The sequence below is a fragment of the Equus quagga genome, chromosome 3, assembly GCF_021613505.1.
Source record: "Equus quagga isolate Etosha38 chromosome 3, UCLA_HA_Equagga_1.0, whole genome shotgun sequence".
NCBI lineage: Eukaryota > Metazoa > Chordata > Mammalia > Perissodactyla > Equidae > Equus > Equus quagga.
The window spans coordinates 121,670,409-121,685,422 of record NC_060269.1 but is presented as its reverse complement, the minus strand read 5'-3'; the positions used below and the strand labels follow the sequence as shown (position 1 = coordinate 121,685,422).

The 15,014-nt window shown below is 44.5% G+C and overlaps 1 protein-coding gene across 1 annotated transcript in view; it reads right to left on the bottom strand.

Annotated features, from left to right (window-relative positions):
* LOC124236645 (BEN domain-containing protein 4) overlaps nt 1–14,457 on the bottom strand; it is a 30,619-nt gene extending 16,162 nt beyond the window's left edge. The window contains exons 1-2 of the mRNA XM_046655578.1: nt 13,849–14,457; nt 5,455–6,021 (exon numbers count right to left, since the gene is read on the bottom strand). Coding sequence (XP_046511534.1) covers nt 5,455–6,021; nt 13,849–14,335 — 1,054 coding nt within the window. The 5' untranslated portion in view covers nt 14,336–14,457. The remainder of the gene's footprint in view (nt 1–5,454; nt 6,022–13,848) is intronic.
* Nucleotides 14,458–15,014: the final 557 nt, after the last annotated feature.

The following is a 15,014-nucleotide window of genomic DNA, read 5'->3' as shown; positions in this document are numbered from 1 at the left end:
AGAACACCATTTATAATCTAAGAAAATCACTGAAGATTTCTGCATTACTAGGCACAGTTTCCCTCTGTTTCTTCACGTTGCTATTTATTGAGTGCTCACTGGAAGACCTAGTAGCACTTGGCTGCTACTAAATGAACTTAATACTTCAACGTTCCTCTAGTTAATAGCCTCACTTTAGAGAGAGAGGAAACTGAAGTTCAGAATGGTTAAGTGATTTGCCAAAAATCACAGCAAGCAAGTAGCAGGAGCAGAAATCCAGACGCAGGTATGACTCCAAATCCATTCTCTGTACCCCCAATCTCCCTTATAGCTATAGCAAGAGTTGTGATGGCTTTGACCATATTCTAAGAACTCAATCCCTTATTCCTCTCTGTTCCTATCATTTGCTCTAATTTTTTACTCAGAATATACTTCCATCTCTTCTTTCTCCTACATTAGAACCCCCACATCAAACATGATCAATCTATTTCTCAGAGCCAGAAGCTGACCTGAGCAATTTCCCACAGGCACTCCTGGGCATATGCAAGTTTGCAGAGTGGTCAGAGCGCTGAACGTAGTGTCCTAGCATATCTACACTGCATTTACTGCAAAGGCTTTTCTTGCAAAATTAGTTATCCAAAAGCTGACATTATTGATTTACCTTTTTTTAACCTTCTTACTTAGAAAACGACAACTGTGGACTAAGGATCAGAACTGCACAATCCAAGGTTAGTTCTTTAGTTTGTAGCCCAGCGTTAGTACTGTTGATCCTCATTATTTGCAGATTCTATATGTGCGAATTGGCCTACTTGCTAAAATGTACTTGTAATGGTCAAATCCACATTGTGGTGCCCTGGTGGCCATTTGCGGACTTCTGCAGATCGCTGAAAACCCTGAGCTGCCTGAGACACACGTTCCCAGCTGAGGTTGAATGAGCTAATGCTCAGGCTGCTTATCTCAGCTCTCAGACTGTAACAAGTGTTCTTTTCAGGGTCTAGTTAGTGCCACATTTTTCGCATTTATGTGCTTTTTGTTGGAGATTTCACTGTTTAAAAGGGACCCCAAAAGAAGAGCTGAAGTGCTGTCTAGTGTTCCTAAGAGCAAAAAGGCTGTGATGTGCTTTATGGAGAAAAGGCGTTAGATAAACTTCCTTCAAAGCATGAGTTACAGTGCTGTTGGCAGTGAAGTCAATGTTATTCAACCTACACTATATACTAAGTAAGGTCTCTCTAAATAAAAACACACATAAAACAAGGTTATGTGTTGATCAGTTGATGAAAATATGACCAGAGGCTCAGGAACTTAGCTCTGTAACTCCCTGAGAAGTAACGCTTCCATATTTGCTAACTCAGTGCTCACATTGACTTTACATAACACAACTACAACAAATAACGAGGACAGATCTGGAGCCAAGAGCCCTGGATTATAATCCTAGGTCTGCCACAGACTTCACCTTGTCCAGGTTTCAACTCTTTGGCTGTAAAACTGGAATATTAATATTTGTTTGGAGTTAGGATAAACTGAGACGATCATAAGTAGACTTTAAAAAGTAGACAGTTTTTTAATAATATCAACAATAGGTGTACCTTCCCCATATCTGGCACTTAGAAAATTTCAAGGTATTTTAAATGTATCATAATTATTTTACTTTGGAAGTTATTTTTTTAAATGACCATGTGTTATGACTCTAAGACCCACATCTTTTCAAATTTTAAAATCTCTAAACTTGGTGTTGAAAGGTAACTATAATATGAAATTATGATTTGCAGTGTTTTTTCTTCTTTCTTAGTGGAACATAAAGCATTGGTATGTGTTACATTCAATGGGTCTTAAACGAGATAAAATACAGTATTTTATATCCACCTTTCTTTATGAGTTCTCTTCCCCTAGTGCAGTGTAAGCTTTGTACATAAATGTGACTGTTCTAACCTGACACGCTCTCCACTGAGAACTTTCGCCATCATCTTCCTTCTTTCAATAACCTCTCTGCTCTTCGTATTCCTGATCCAACTCTCTTTTCCTTTTGTGGCTTTTTTCTTTTAACCTATTTTCACTTTCTTTCAAAAAATATAACTTTTAAACAGACTTTCTAAGTTCTAGTGTGATAATCTAATAAAAATAAAATGTGCTAATGCCATTTCCTTGGGATTAAAAAGATATCTAATTGCCTACATCTGCAAGTAACTGGAAGTTAGAGAGTCCTTTCCAGAAGCTCCTTGCTTGCATGTAGTTGATAATGAATAAGACTTTGTTGAATGTTTCACAAGCAATACAATAACACAGGCCCTCTCAGGTGGCGCTGGAAAGAACACTTCTCCCCAACCTTTCTTTTTGGTAAGGTCTAACACCTTCTCCCTCCTCTTTATAGTGGCTCAAGTGAAATCATTTTTTCATGTAGAGTAACAGGCTCATTTCTTTTGAACTCTTACTTCAAGAATGGCTCCTGGCTATAAATGCTTTATTTTAGGGGAAAAAAAAGAAACAAGAATCTCAGAGTTGCTCAACAGCATGACTCTGGTGTGGCAGAGACGTGACCGAGAAAGGCTTTCTTGGTTCTGACCTGTGGCTGGTGCCCCCATCTCCTTGCTATCCTTATTTCCCCTGCTAACTGCTGCACGTCACTTTCTCCTTTGCACTCATCCACCCTGCTTGGCTCTAAAGAGAGTGATCCCACAATGTAAGTGTAGATTCTACTAGAAGAAAGCGCCAGGTCCTTCCACAGAAATGTGTGGGCCTCTAGGACAAGAGACCTACTGGGGCCACCAGGAAACAGTGACATCGCTTAGGGAAAATCGATCCCAAATTACATACGAGAGGTGCTGCTTGCAAAATACTCTTGTTACATGCAAAATCAGAGTATTACTTACATTTTTCTTCAAATGGGCATCTCAAAATAGCCATCCTCCCCTTCCCCCCTAAATCCATAGCTAATGGAGTGAAAAGTAGATTCTTAGGTGGTCACTCACAGCATGGTTTGCTGTTTAGCCAAAGATGGAGGCTGGGGGGGTGAGGGTAAAGAGGGCAGTGATGTCTCCTTTTGATTCAAGTTTTCATCTCAGGTGACACTTTCCACCTGATGCCCAATACTAAGGTAGTCCTTAGGTAATGAGACTATGTGTTAAGTAATCACAAATAAGCTAATATTTTCCTGCACTTTACACTAATTTTTTCCTATTCATAACTGACACACTGGTTTTCACCTATGTAGTTGGGTTTCAGTATGGATCATTAAAAGCAACGTGGTTCTCCATGTAAAATGGCTCTTGGTTCAAGTTCATCGAAGGGATTGTCAACAGGGCTGAAATGTTTATGGTAAAAGTAATTATCCTAATTTCAACCAATATCATTCAATGTCTGGCCATCAAGAGGGCTCAAGAAATTGCAGCGTTTTCATCTTTCTGGGAAGAAGAGAAAGACAATGATTACAGGCAGGCCAGTGATGAGTTATTTCTGACACAGATATTTCACCTGGTATGGATTCAGGAAACAAGAGGTGGTCTGAACTTCAAAGTTGCTTAGGACTCACTGAGGACAGATGGCTTGCCAAATATTTAGGATTAGGAACTAGACAATACTACTCTGGACATTTGTGTCACCTGTCCTTGTACTCTGAAATTCTTACCCACAGTTCTGAACAGCTGATGTAAGTATCTGCAGTTGGTTGATCTCCAGGACACTATTTTCTCCCCCAAAGAAAGAGAAGAATGGGAAGTTAGATAGAAAATACCCCTTTGGGGATAAAACCCACAGTTAATCAACCATAATTTACAGAACTGTGAAAGCTATAAAATCCTACAGTGTGTTAGCCGCACCCATCTCTCTCTGACTTGGAGAAACTAGTAGCACTCTGGTTCCATTGCATTCTTTGGAGTTCTACCCACTCTCTCTGCTGCAGCCAGTGCCTGCCTGGCTTCGGAAGACCCCATGACTGCATCTGACGCATGGCTCAAACGCAAAAAGAGAAAACAGATTTACTTCACCTCTTGCTTCTCCCCAACAAGATAACTGCAGTAAATCTAATTCCAAAATATTCTGAACCAAACTTCAGGTCTATTTGGGGAATTCTTTTATTTATTTATTTATTTTTTTGCTGAGGAAGATTTGCCCTGAGCTAACATCTGTTGCCAATCTTCCTCTTCTTGTATGTGAGCCACCCCTCCAGTGTGGCCACTGACGAGTGTTGTAGGCCCCTGTCCAGGAACTGAACCTGTGCTGCTGAAGCAGAGCGCGCTGAACTTAAACACTAGGCCACTGGGGCTGGCCCTGGGGAATTCTTTCAAATGAAAGAACAGAAGGAAAATAAATTTCTGATTTGGCAACTGTTAAACACTGGGTTTTGTTTTTGCTTCCTATGTATATTAATGAACCAAGTGGGTAACTTTCTTCAATATTTTCTTCTTTTTGGATCAGCGGCCAAATTGGGTGGTGCAAAGACACTGAGTTAGGAAAAGAATATGACTTCTATTTATATTTATCTATCAGCCTTAAAACCTTTAAGTTTATTATGTATGCTGTATTTTGAATGTATTAATATAGTAGAACACGTATGTAATGAACCAATAAATGTGCACACTGGTGGAGACATGCTCAAAAATTTTTATCAGTGGGCTGTATGACTAAAAAGTTTGAAAATATTGTTCCAGGTAAAGATCTTAATATCTTTTGTAAGCCACAGCAATGCAGGAATGAATTCAAAGATGTAAGCAAAATCAGTACCTTTTCAAATAGTGAAAAAATGGCTTTGGAACCCAGAGAAGATCTTGCCCTAAAGATGACTTTAGTACTCTGCAAATCCAGTGTCTCTAAGAGGCAGGCAATGCCTCCTGTTTCACCAGGGGCACAGACAGTTTGGGATCAGCTTAATCACTGGTCTGTCTTTGATCTACTCCTTTTAGTTTACAGTTGCTCATTAACTTTAAGGGGGAGTTTGCATGCTAAAAACAGACTATGCCGATTGAAACTTAACAAGAAAGGCGACAAATTACTGGAATAGAAGAGATCATTTGTTCAGTACTACTAGGGGCCTGCCTCCGAAGGCATCATTTCATTTTAATTTCTATCACAGACTAATAAAACACATATATCAAAGTCTTTAAAAATACAAAAGCCATTTTAAAGGAACAGGGCCACTTTTTGAAGAAAACTCAGGTTCACAGCACTTGGCCTATTTCAGTCTAATTGTACCACATCTAAAAACCACTTTTATATGGATAATGACATCTTTTAATAGGACTATGGTCTTGAGGCCTATACTCAAGAAAACTGCAGCTTAAACACAGGACAAGGCTAGTGGCTCATCCTGAAATTCCTTTTTGGCACTGGCAGGCTAAGGGCACTCTGTGCATGCCTGTTTCTCCAAATTTTCCACCTCACTGGCCAAAAATAAAAAACTATATATACATGCATGCATGCATACAGATGAGACAATACAAAGGAATGAGTTGCGGTTGGCTTGCAAGTAATAAGGCAGGGTACCTGGGATGCTCTCTAATTTTCTTCTGAGCTCTTCATTTTCTTGTTGCAGGGAAATAACCTCCTGCTCCAGCTCTTGGCATCTAGGACAGTAGCCTTCCTCTTCTTCCTCCTCATCCTCCTCTGGCAGTGTAGAAGAGGATGGGTGACCATGGGATTCAGACGTTGCTGGAGAGGTCCAGCCACCTAGTGTATGCACAGGGGAGGTTGACAGAGGATCCATGTCGGCCAGATGGCCATACTCACTGACTGATGAGGTGTTTGGAGTGGGAAAGCTTCCCGAGAGCAGATAATTTTGTAGGGAGTCAGTGAAAACTCTCAAAAAGGCAGAAGTTTGTTGTTTCCTTTGCATATATTGCATCTCTATGTCTACACTGTCTGAGGTCTGATTGTGGACTGCTTTCCCAACGTGACATTGCTCCTGTCTTTCGGGATAACTTGAGCCTTCCTGCTTTACGCAAGAAATCATGGATTGAGAATGGTTGGAGTCCAGAAGTTTTCCTCCACAATTTAAGAGGCTAAGAACTCGACTGCACTGCTGGGCAAAGGCATCCAAGATCATACGACTCTCTGAAACACATGAAAAGACACATCAGAGACCGACAGCCAAAGACAAGAGATAAGTAAGGTCCTCAATTTTGAGTTCAATATTCCAAAACATTAAAAATATGTATTTCTACTCTTTGTCAGAAACTGAGGTGACACGGTGAATCCACTTTTAACAGGATGCATAGCTTCCTGTTGTTCTGCGACTGGGGGGTGCCTGATGAGCTATCCCCAGCCCCTCACTCTGGGAAACAGCCAGTCTGCGACTCTGGGCACTGTATAGAAATTTCCCTCTCGGTGGCCTTAACTGGCCGGCACAGGTCTGAAGTCACTCACACCTTTTGCTTCATTAATATCCTTACTCTAATGAATCGAGTCAGCCACTGCAGACTCAATTCCTCATTGATAGGAGGGCTTACAGCAATCATTACTTCTATTTCTGGAGTGCCCTCATGCCCTTGCTATTAATCAGCTGATACGATCCCTGCTGAGAGGACGTTGCTCCCAGATGCAAACTGGAGAGGAAAGATAAAGTCTTTTTGAAGAGCTCTAAGACATCTAACGGAAAACAAAGAGGGGGCCTACAAGGCAAATGATGATGGACCCAAAAGCAAAACTGTACGTGTCATCCAACATCTGTGTTCACTATTCTTTCTTTTCACTTATCTGCTAACTTGGTTTTGTCAAGGCCAATGTTGAGGCTGAGTATATCAGTATCATCTGAAAAGCAGAAGTGCCTCTTCTTAGAGCCTCTTCCATTTGATTGCCAAATCTCTTAAAATGGCAAGTGCCGAGAGTGCCAGTTAGTTCACGTAAACGTACTCTAAAGCAAATGAACTGTCAATTGTCAATCAGCAAAAAGCAAAAAACAAATGGAAAGCAATCAATTCACTGCAAAAACAGAGGGAAAAAACCCTCCCAAATTGTGAAAATGGGATTTAATGTTGTCAGTCTAAGTGTCTTGAAAATTTACCCTAAATATAATGTCACAAGGTACAGTCTCTTCTTTCCTGACCACCACCCAGAATGGGCTCTTTATAAATACACAGAGATACATTTTAGGACTTACATAGTGGTATGAAGATGCCTCTTATTTCCTTTCCCCAATACCCAGAATAATGGCAAGAAACAAAATACTGTCAATTTTAGATGCCAGTAACTATTATTTGTGATAGAAACATAACTAGCTACTTGCATCTCTGAAAATTTTGACTAGCTGTATCTTCTTCAGAAGAAGACTCAAAAAACAAAAAACTTTAAAAATGAAAAATGGTGAGATGCTTGAGGGTTTCTATGGCGACAACGAATGAGAATAGTTGAGATGAGAAATCGATTTCTCCAGAAAATCCAGGATGTATGACTAATGAAACCACACTTCAGAAACCTCCATGCAGTACTTTACACTCCATTGTCTTCTTTTCTCTTACTATTCTTTCCTGAAGTAATTAAGGTATGGGGGGGGGGTCCAAGTCTCCTTTTTCTATTTAATTTAATAGAAATAAACTGTTTCAGAAGAATACATATGTAAAGCCCAGAGCGCACAGTGCCTGGCACACAGGGAGCACCCCTTACACCTCCCAAATCTATAAAACGCTACTGTCCCTAAATCTCTCCAAAAAATTGCAAGTCAGAACACAGAGGCCAGTTCTCTCCAGTACAGAAGAGGATTATAGACCACACATTCCATGAGGCCAGTGGGTCTGAGTGCACTGGGGTTTCAGGGCCAGCACAGTACCTCAGGAAATACTTACTGAACACATGCAGGAACTCTTGTAAATAAAGAGCAGATCTCAGTATACAGCATCTTCAAATTTACTTGGCTGGGGTGGGGGTGGTAAGACCACGCTAGGCAGGCTAAGAGTCCACAGGACTGTCTTCTCCTAGCAGAGAGCTTCCTCACTCTTAGGAGCAGTACTATCCTTAGACAGGTAGGAGGGCCCCTCCTCCTCCAGCCCACCCTTTCCCCATGGTGAGGACTCAAAACCCAGGAATTCCCTGCTCAAATTGCTTCAAGGGCCTGTGTCAGTCTCTTCCTGGAGCCATCCTCCCCAAGAAAGACCACGATGCCAGAGCTAGGCAGTCTGGACTGGGGCATCCATACGTGCGCATGTGCAGTCCCTCCTGGAGGAGGATGAAGCAGGAGTGGGAAGGGAAGGCCATGGGCTGGCTAAAAACGCCAAAGTCAAACTTGGTCATTATGAAGGTGTATTTATCAGTGAGGTGGAAAGAACACATCTTATTTAACATTTTGTTAGCTAGATTCATACCTTTTAATCATTTAGATACATGGTATGTGGGCCTGCATTTGTACTCTTGTCCTAAATTCCACAAATATTAGGCACAGGCCTGTTTTTTACACAATTATTTTGAGTGCTGAAGAAAGACCCAGAAGCCAGGTATAGTTTCAGGCTAGAACTGATTGATGGGCTGAAGAACAGCTAAGATAAAGTCCGGCTTGCTACCTTGAAGAAAAAGGGATGTGGATGTGGGAATATCTTTTACACACCAAACACTGGAATTGATGATGCCTCTGCCCCCCTGTCAGGTAGAAGGGAAGAACTGAGCTCACGATTTAACCCAAAACTTAATGAGGAAAGACCTCAAATATTTGGGTATCATTTCTTTACAATGACTGAAACCAAATAAACAAGAAAGTAAATGGTTGAACCATACAAGTGGGGAGATTTAAGATGTTGCCTTCTCATTTCTTGACTTCCGGATTTTGCTTCTTTTATTAGTATAATCAAAGGATGATATTGATTGAGAATTTTCAATTCTAGCACACTAACAGTTTTCATTCATTTTAATCCTATAATCCCATTCTAGACCTGAAGTTGTATTTACTGTTTGCATTTTAATCAGCATGGTCCCAACTGATTTGCAGCCGATATATCTTTAACATAACCTTGATGAAAGGAACAACATATGAAAGGAAAGGCTAAAACAGAATTGCTCAAATATATTTGTTCAATGTCCTAAAGAACATTCAGTAGTTTTAATCATATTGATAAATCACATTAGGGTATAGATTTTAAGGGAAAAAATCTAACTTAGGGACAAGCATGATTTGTTTTCTTAATTGAAGGATAAACTCGTAATATGCTGAGAAAAAAATCATTACGTAATATACTACACATTACAAAGATAATGTATTAAACTGCACTCAGAATATTGGAGAACAGCTACAATCATAAAACAGTTCTTGCCTGCAGTTTTTTAGAATGCTTCATTCTGAATGTTCTCAGAATTGATATGTGCAAAAATAGCAACGGTAACCATTAAAGTTGAATTTCTCCTCTTTTCAGTACTTTAAAATATCTGAATAATATTTTAATATCAATACATTGAAGAGTATGATGAAAAATATTACTACTACACTTGGTGGAAAATAGCAAATCTTTTCACTTAATACATATTGCAGCCAGTAATACTTTAACTTTCCAGACAGAATCTAATTAGAAATGCAAGTACTGTGCGATGCCCATTATCGCTAAGAAATGGAGAAAAGTTCTGTCTTCATATGAACACAATTGAATGGCCACTGATCCATGATTCTTAACTGAGCAAAGTGTGAACATGTATTTTGAAATTTTTAAACTGTTTTTTTTCCTAGTCACAGAACGCTCCACTCATATGATGGCAAGAGAGTCGAGTCAACAGTTTAAAGTGGGGCTTTAACCTACCTACTTTACCCCTAACCTCTCTAAAATTAAACACCATCAAATGTGAATAAATCACAATCACAAAGCACTCTAAAATGACCACTTCTCTCTAATTTATTTTGCTTTATTGAGCAGCCTGGTAGGACATAATATCATGCTGCAAATTGTGCCTAGTCTGATTCTAAAATCTGAACCCATGATTATTTTTTTAATTAAAAAATTCATTTCTAGAAATTCTGCTGAATTTAAGTGGTTTAATCTAACCTAAATCTGATAAGTGAATAAGAAGAGGGATGGAACTCAGCAATCAAACACAGGCTCCCCACTTTAACGTCCTTCTTTGTGAGTAAAGCCTTGAATGGAATTTGCCCATCACAGCATATCCCCAAGAGTATTCCGTTTCTATGAAGGAGATCACAGTAGTCGAGATTAGTGGTAACCTTTTGATTTTAGCCCAGTGAAGGGTGAAATATATTAATATTAAAAATGCAGAAGCAGAAAAAAATTTTTGCGACCTACTATCATGGATCCATATATCTACTAAAAGGATTTCCAGCTCATTCAAAATAGATTATTTCCTTAAAACATTAATATAACTTCTTTTTAAGAGAGGACTTCATGGCAGAGAAAATAGAAGTCAGAAAATGAAAGCATCTTTGGGAGCATCACCCTTGTCTTAAATCAATGAACTATGTCTTTTAAAAAAAAGCCACCCAATTTTTTTTTCCTAATGGCAAACATCAACACAGCAAAACAGGATGCAATTTTTCTAAATAAATAAATCAATGATGTGTCAAAAATTAACAGATGAGTTAATATACTTGGTGCTATCAAAACCAGATGGTGCTTCCTAATATTCATCCTGCTCAGTCAATCCCTGAATATTTTCTGGACCATCGGTATATAAAATAGGATGCTGCTATTTGTGATGGCAAACAAAAGCAATCATGCCTGCCAAGCACATACTATAACAGGCAGCATTTCAGCTCTGCTAGACAGAAAGTAATTAGAATGCTTTTAATGTCCAAAAGAATGATGCTGATAGGCTGCCACAGATGTGTAGATTTATGAATATTTATATGGTGGTTTATAGCTGACACTTTTATCAGTTGAAGAAGATAAAATATCTGCCTGACTCAAAAGCTTGACAGTCAGGTTAATAAAATCTCATTAAAGAGAATGACCTATGCAATTATATAGGATTTATTGTAATTCATTTTTGATTGTACTCTGCTTAAAGATGCAATTTCCCATTTCCTGATGCCAAATTTAGGCTGCATATCAAGATCTATGTGGGTTTTAACTCTAAGCCTCCCACAGAGGAAAAATATGCTTTTAAAACCATGTTATACTACCCCTTTTAAGGAAAATTATATTCTTCATGGAATTTTTTAAGAATGTTGAAAAAATGTATTTTTAAGCACATATTTCTCCTCTCAAAGGTTCATGGCCCTTAATGGCAAATAAGATTTCCCTTCAACCCTTTCATTTGTTCACTGCATTTCCTCTGGATACTCAGTTACCTGTCTTCTTCTATAGTTGACTCATTGCATCACCCATCGATGTTTTTGACAATTTTCAGTTTACTAGGCGGCCTGAGACTTTGCAGGAACACTTTTGTGAGAGTGCAACAAACCAATCATCACCCCCACCCCCACCCAGTATGCCTAAAGGCTGGCTGGCTGTGCTCACATGCTCATTGGTTCAAAGTGGAACCACTAGTTCCTCAAAGAGCCAATCAGCTCTTCAGGTGACTGTCCCTCTGATGGCCACTCACATCACTGTGCCTGTTAAGAGATGGCTTTGTTCACCAATGATTAATATTATAGCCACAATTGATGATGGCTAGTACTATGACCTTTTATTTTTGCCCCAGACCATTTTCCTCAGTGCATGGAAGACACCTACCATCCAATTCCTATCCTTCCAGCAAGGACATGGCATCCTGCCCTTGGTGCTATCAAGCTTATTACTTCTCTACGATCTCTCTTAAAAAGAAGACAGAAGCAGCAGCCTTGAGAATAAAGGAAATAAAAATAGGAAGTTTGAGGGGCATCAGCAAGGCCCTTTTCACTCCTGTGGAGTCAGTGATGTGATTTCCACCTGGGCCAGGGATAAAATAAACTAGACAGGACATCAGAAGACACACTGAAAGAGAACATTTAGAAGAAGGTGAGAAGGAACAAAACCAAACAAACATACTCCTATGAACGAAAGAGCAGAGAAACTGCCAGAGTAGGAGGGACCACAGAAAGGACAGCAAGTGACTGGTGCAGAAAAAAGAAAAAATACAGGAAAAACAGGAAGGGATAAACTATGGATAAAAAAGAAAATGAGAGGGGGCGGATTTATAGTGTACAAAAGGAAGTAAAAGATTGCAAGAGAGCAAAGACTGAAAGGAGAAAGCAGGATGAGACTGAAGACGGAACTGGACAGATAAAAAGGGGGAAAATCCCCAAGGAACAGGGTGGAACTGAGGTTATGCAAAGGAGTAAGCAAAATACAGAAAATGGGAAAAGGACTCAAACTTCTGAAAAACAAGATAAAAATGAAGAACAGAGTCGAAAAATAAACATAGGCATGTGCAAGAAGTAGTATAGAAGAAAAGAAGAACCCAAACCTGGAAAGAAAGAACACAAAGCTCTTAAGAAGGGGAGAAAACAGAAAAAAATAAGGAGGAAAATGGAAGTGAGTGAGTAGCCTAACAATAAACATAAAAATACAATAGAATGCTGGGCCAAGAGCAACTGAAGAAAAACACACCCACAGACAATAAGGACACCAACAGGAGAACCCCACTCAGAGCCGTCAAACATCTTCAAATCAGTGAGGGATGTGACAGAACAAGTCTTCACTATAACCTGTAATTAGATTTTCTTTCTCAAAACCAATCCTTCATGTGTCAAAATATTGACAAACAACAGAACATTAGCGTAGGCATCTATAACTCATTTAGAGACAATGCTCATATTTCCACTACAAAAAAAAGCCTTGATTCACCGATATGCACAATTTTGGGGGCTCAAAATGCACTCCAAAGTGCCATAAAAGGCCTGAGGAGGAACTTTTAGCTCAGACGAGGGGATAAACGTGGCCACGCGCCCTCAGGGAACGGGGAGCGCCCTTGGGCGCAGGGCGCAGAGCGCAGGCCCCAGGCTGTGGCCTTTCCACCAGCCCTCCCTCCTCCCCGCAGCCCGGCAGGAGAGCTGGCTTTTCCCAGGCGGCCGCCTGCAGGCTCCTGGTCAAGGACAGGAGTCTCGCCCCCTGGGGTGGGTGCTCCCCACGAGGCATTTCCGCAGGACCCGGGCCCAGACGCTCGGGACCCCGCGGGGCAGCAGTGTCCCAGCGGCAGGAGGAGCGTGGGCGGCGGGCCGGCGCGCCTGGGGCTCTCCGGGCCGGGGGGGAGGGGCGGGATGCCGCCTTCCCCGGAGTCGGCCGCAGGGACGAGCGGCAGTTCCACCGCGTGGCTGGGGCAAGGCGCCCACCGGCTGGGACTCACTCGGGGGTGGGTGGGGAAACAGAGGCACAGAGAGACGGGCCGAGACAACGCGCGCACGAGAAACAGAAGCGCACGGGGAAGGAAAGAGCCCGAGAGCCAGCCGAGCGGACCGCGAGAGTGAGAGTGCATCAAAGAGGTGGAGAAAAGGGGACCAGAAGGCAATGGGGGTGGAGAGAGAGAAGGAAAAACAAACGAGGAGAGAGGGAAGTAAAGGCAAGAAGTGGAAGGAAACAAGTGAAGCTGCGGAGGGTCACGGCAGGGCGTCCCCGAGAGCCGCCAGGGCACTTCCAGCTTCTGCGGGAGCGGCGGCGGGTGTCACGCTAGGCTGCTTCCCCGGCCCCCGCCCGAACGGTCGCCGCTGCTGACTGACCACGGCGGGCGCTTCTTGGGCGCCAAGCCGGATCCGAGCGGCGGAGCCACCTGTTAGGAGGCGCGCGCGCCGTCGGAAGCCCCGGACGCGGCGGCGGCGCGGAATCCTCCAGAAGTTGCTGCCCGCGCTGGAGGCCTCCGGGGTGCGCTCCGACGCCCCGACTCTGCCTCAGCGGGGTGTGCGCGCCCGCCGCTCGCCCCTCGCGCCCCTCCCGCCAGGCCCGGCGCGCGGGGGGGTGTCCGCCGTCCCCAGCCTCTGCCTCCCGGTCCCCACCCCGCCCCCGGCCGAGGCGGGGAGGAAAGTTGCGCCCGAGTTGGTACCTGCGCTGAGCTCCAGGCTGGCGCCGTCGCTGCCCGCGCCGCTACTGCCCGCGGCGGCCGCCGGGCCCGGGCCGTACCTGACGACGGCGGCGAAAGACGAGGATGAGGCGGCGGCGGGGGCCGCGGGCGGCGGCGCCGAAGTCCTCAGGTGGCCCTGGGACGCGGCGGACGTGCAGGACGGAGACGACGACGAGGCGGCCGCGGCGGCGGCGGCCCGCCCGGGCCCAGAGGGGTAGGAGCTCTGCGCCTGGAACGGCTGCGGCGGCGGCGGCGGCTCGCTGCTGCTGATGGAGACGGCGGCGTGCGGCGCGAAGGGCGGCGGGGGCGGCCGGACGTGCGGCAGCTCCACCAGGGTGGGTCGGTCGTAGCGCTTGGCCAGCGCCGGTCGCTTGCTGGGGAACGTCTTGAGGACGCTGTAGGGGCTGCGCTGCTTGTAGATTTTGGGGACGCTGGGCCCCTCCTCCGCCGGCTGCATCTCCTCCTCCATGCTGCGCCTCGGGGCCGGTCCCGGCTCGCGCGCCCCCTCCCCGCCGGGCGCCGGGCTCCGAGGGTGTCTCCGCCGCCTGCCCGCCGGCTCGGGCCGTATGCGCGCTTGTGGGATGGTGTGTGTCTGCGCCGTGGTCGCCGCCGCCACTGCCGCCTGTCGCTAAGGCTGGCATCGCTGAGCCCCCGCGCGGGGGGCTGCCGCCCGAGTGCTGATTGACAGGCCGCCTCGCCAATGCCTGGAGGGAGAAAGGAGGTAAAGAGCAAGTGTTTAGGGTAATATCTGCTAATGATAATGGGGGCGGGGCGGGGCCTGGCGCCGCCACCGCCCTCCGGGTCGGCCCGCGGGATGTGTGCCTCCGACGGGGGGAGGGAACGGGAGAGCCCAGACCTGGAGGGCGCCCTGGTCACAGGAGGAGGTTCCGGCCAGGGCGAGACTTCGGAGCCCCAGTTGTGGAGTTGAGGCTTCTGCTGCCGCAGGCGGGGTCCGGCTTCGGAAGCGAGCTCCTGGCGCCCCCTAAGTGACCCGAAACTCTCGGGGGTGCAGAGAGGGTCTGGTAGTAGTTGGGGCGGGGCGGGGCGGGGTAGCTCGAGTGCGTCTGTGCCCGGGGAATGTATTACAGCCAGTTCTTCTGCGACTCGGGAATTGCTCCCCCAACCTTCTTGGAGGTCTTGACCCAGCT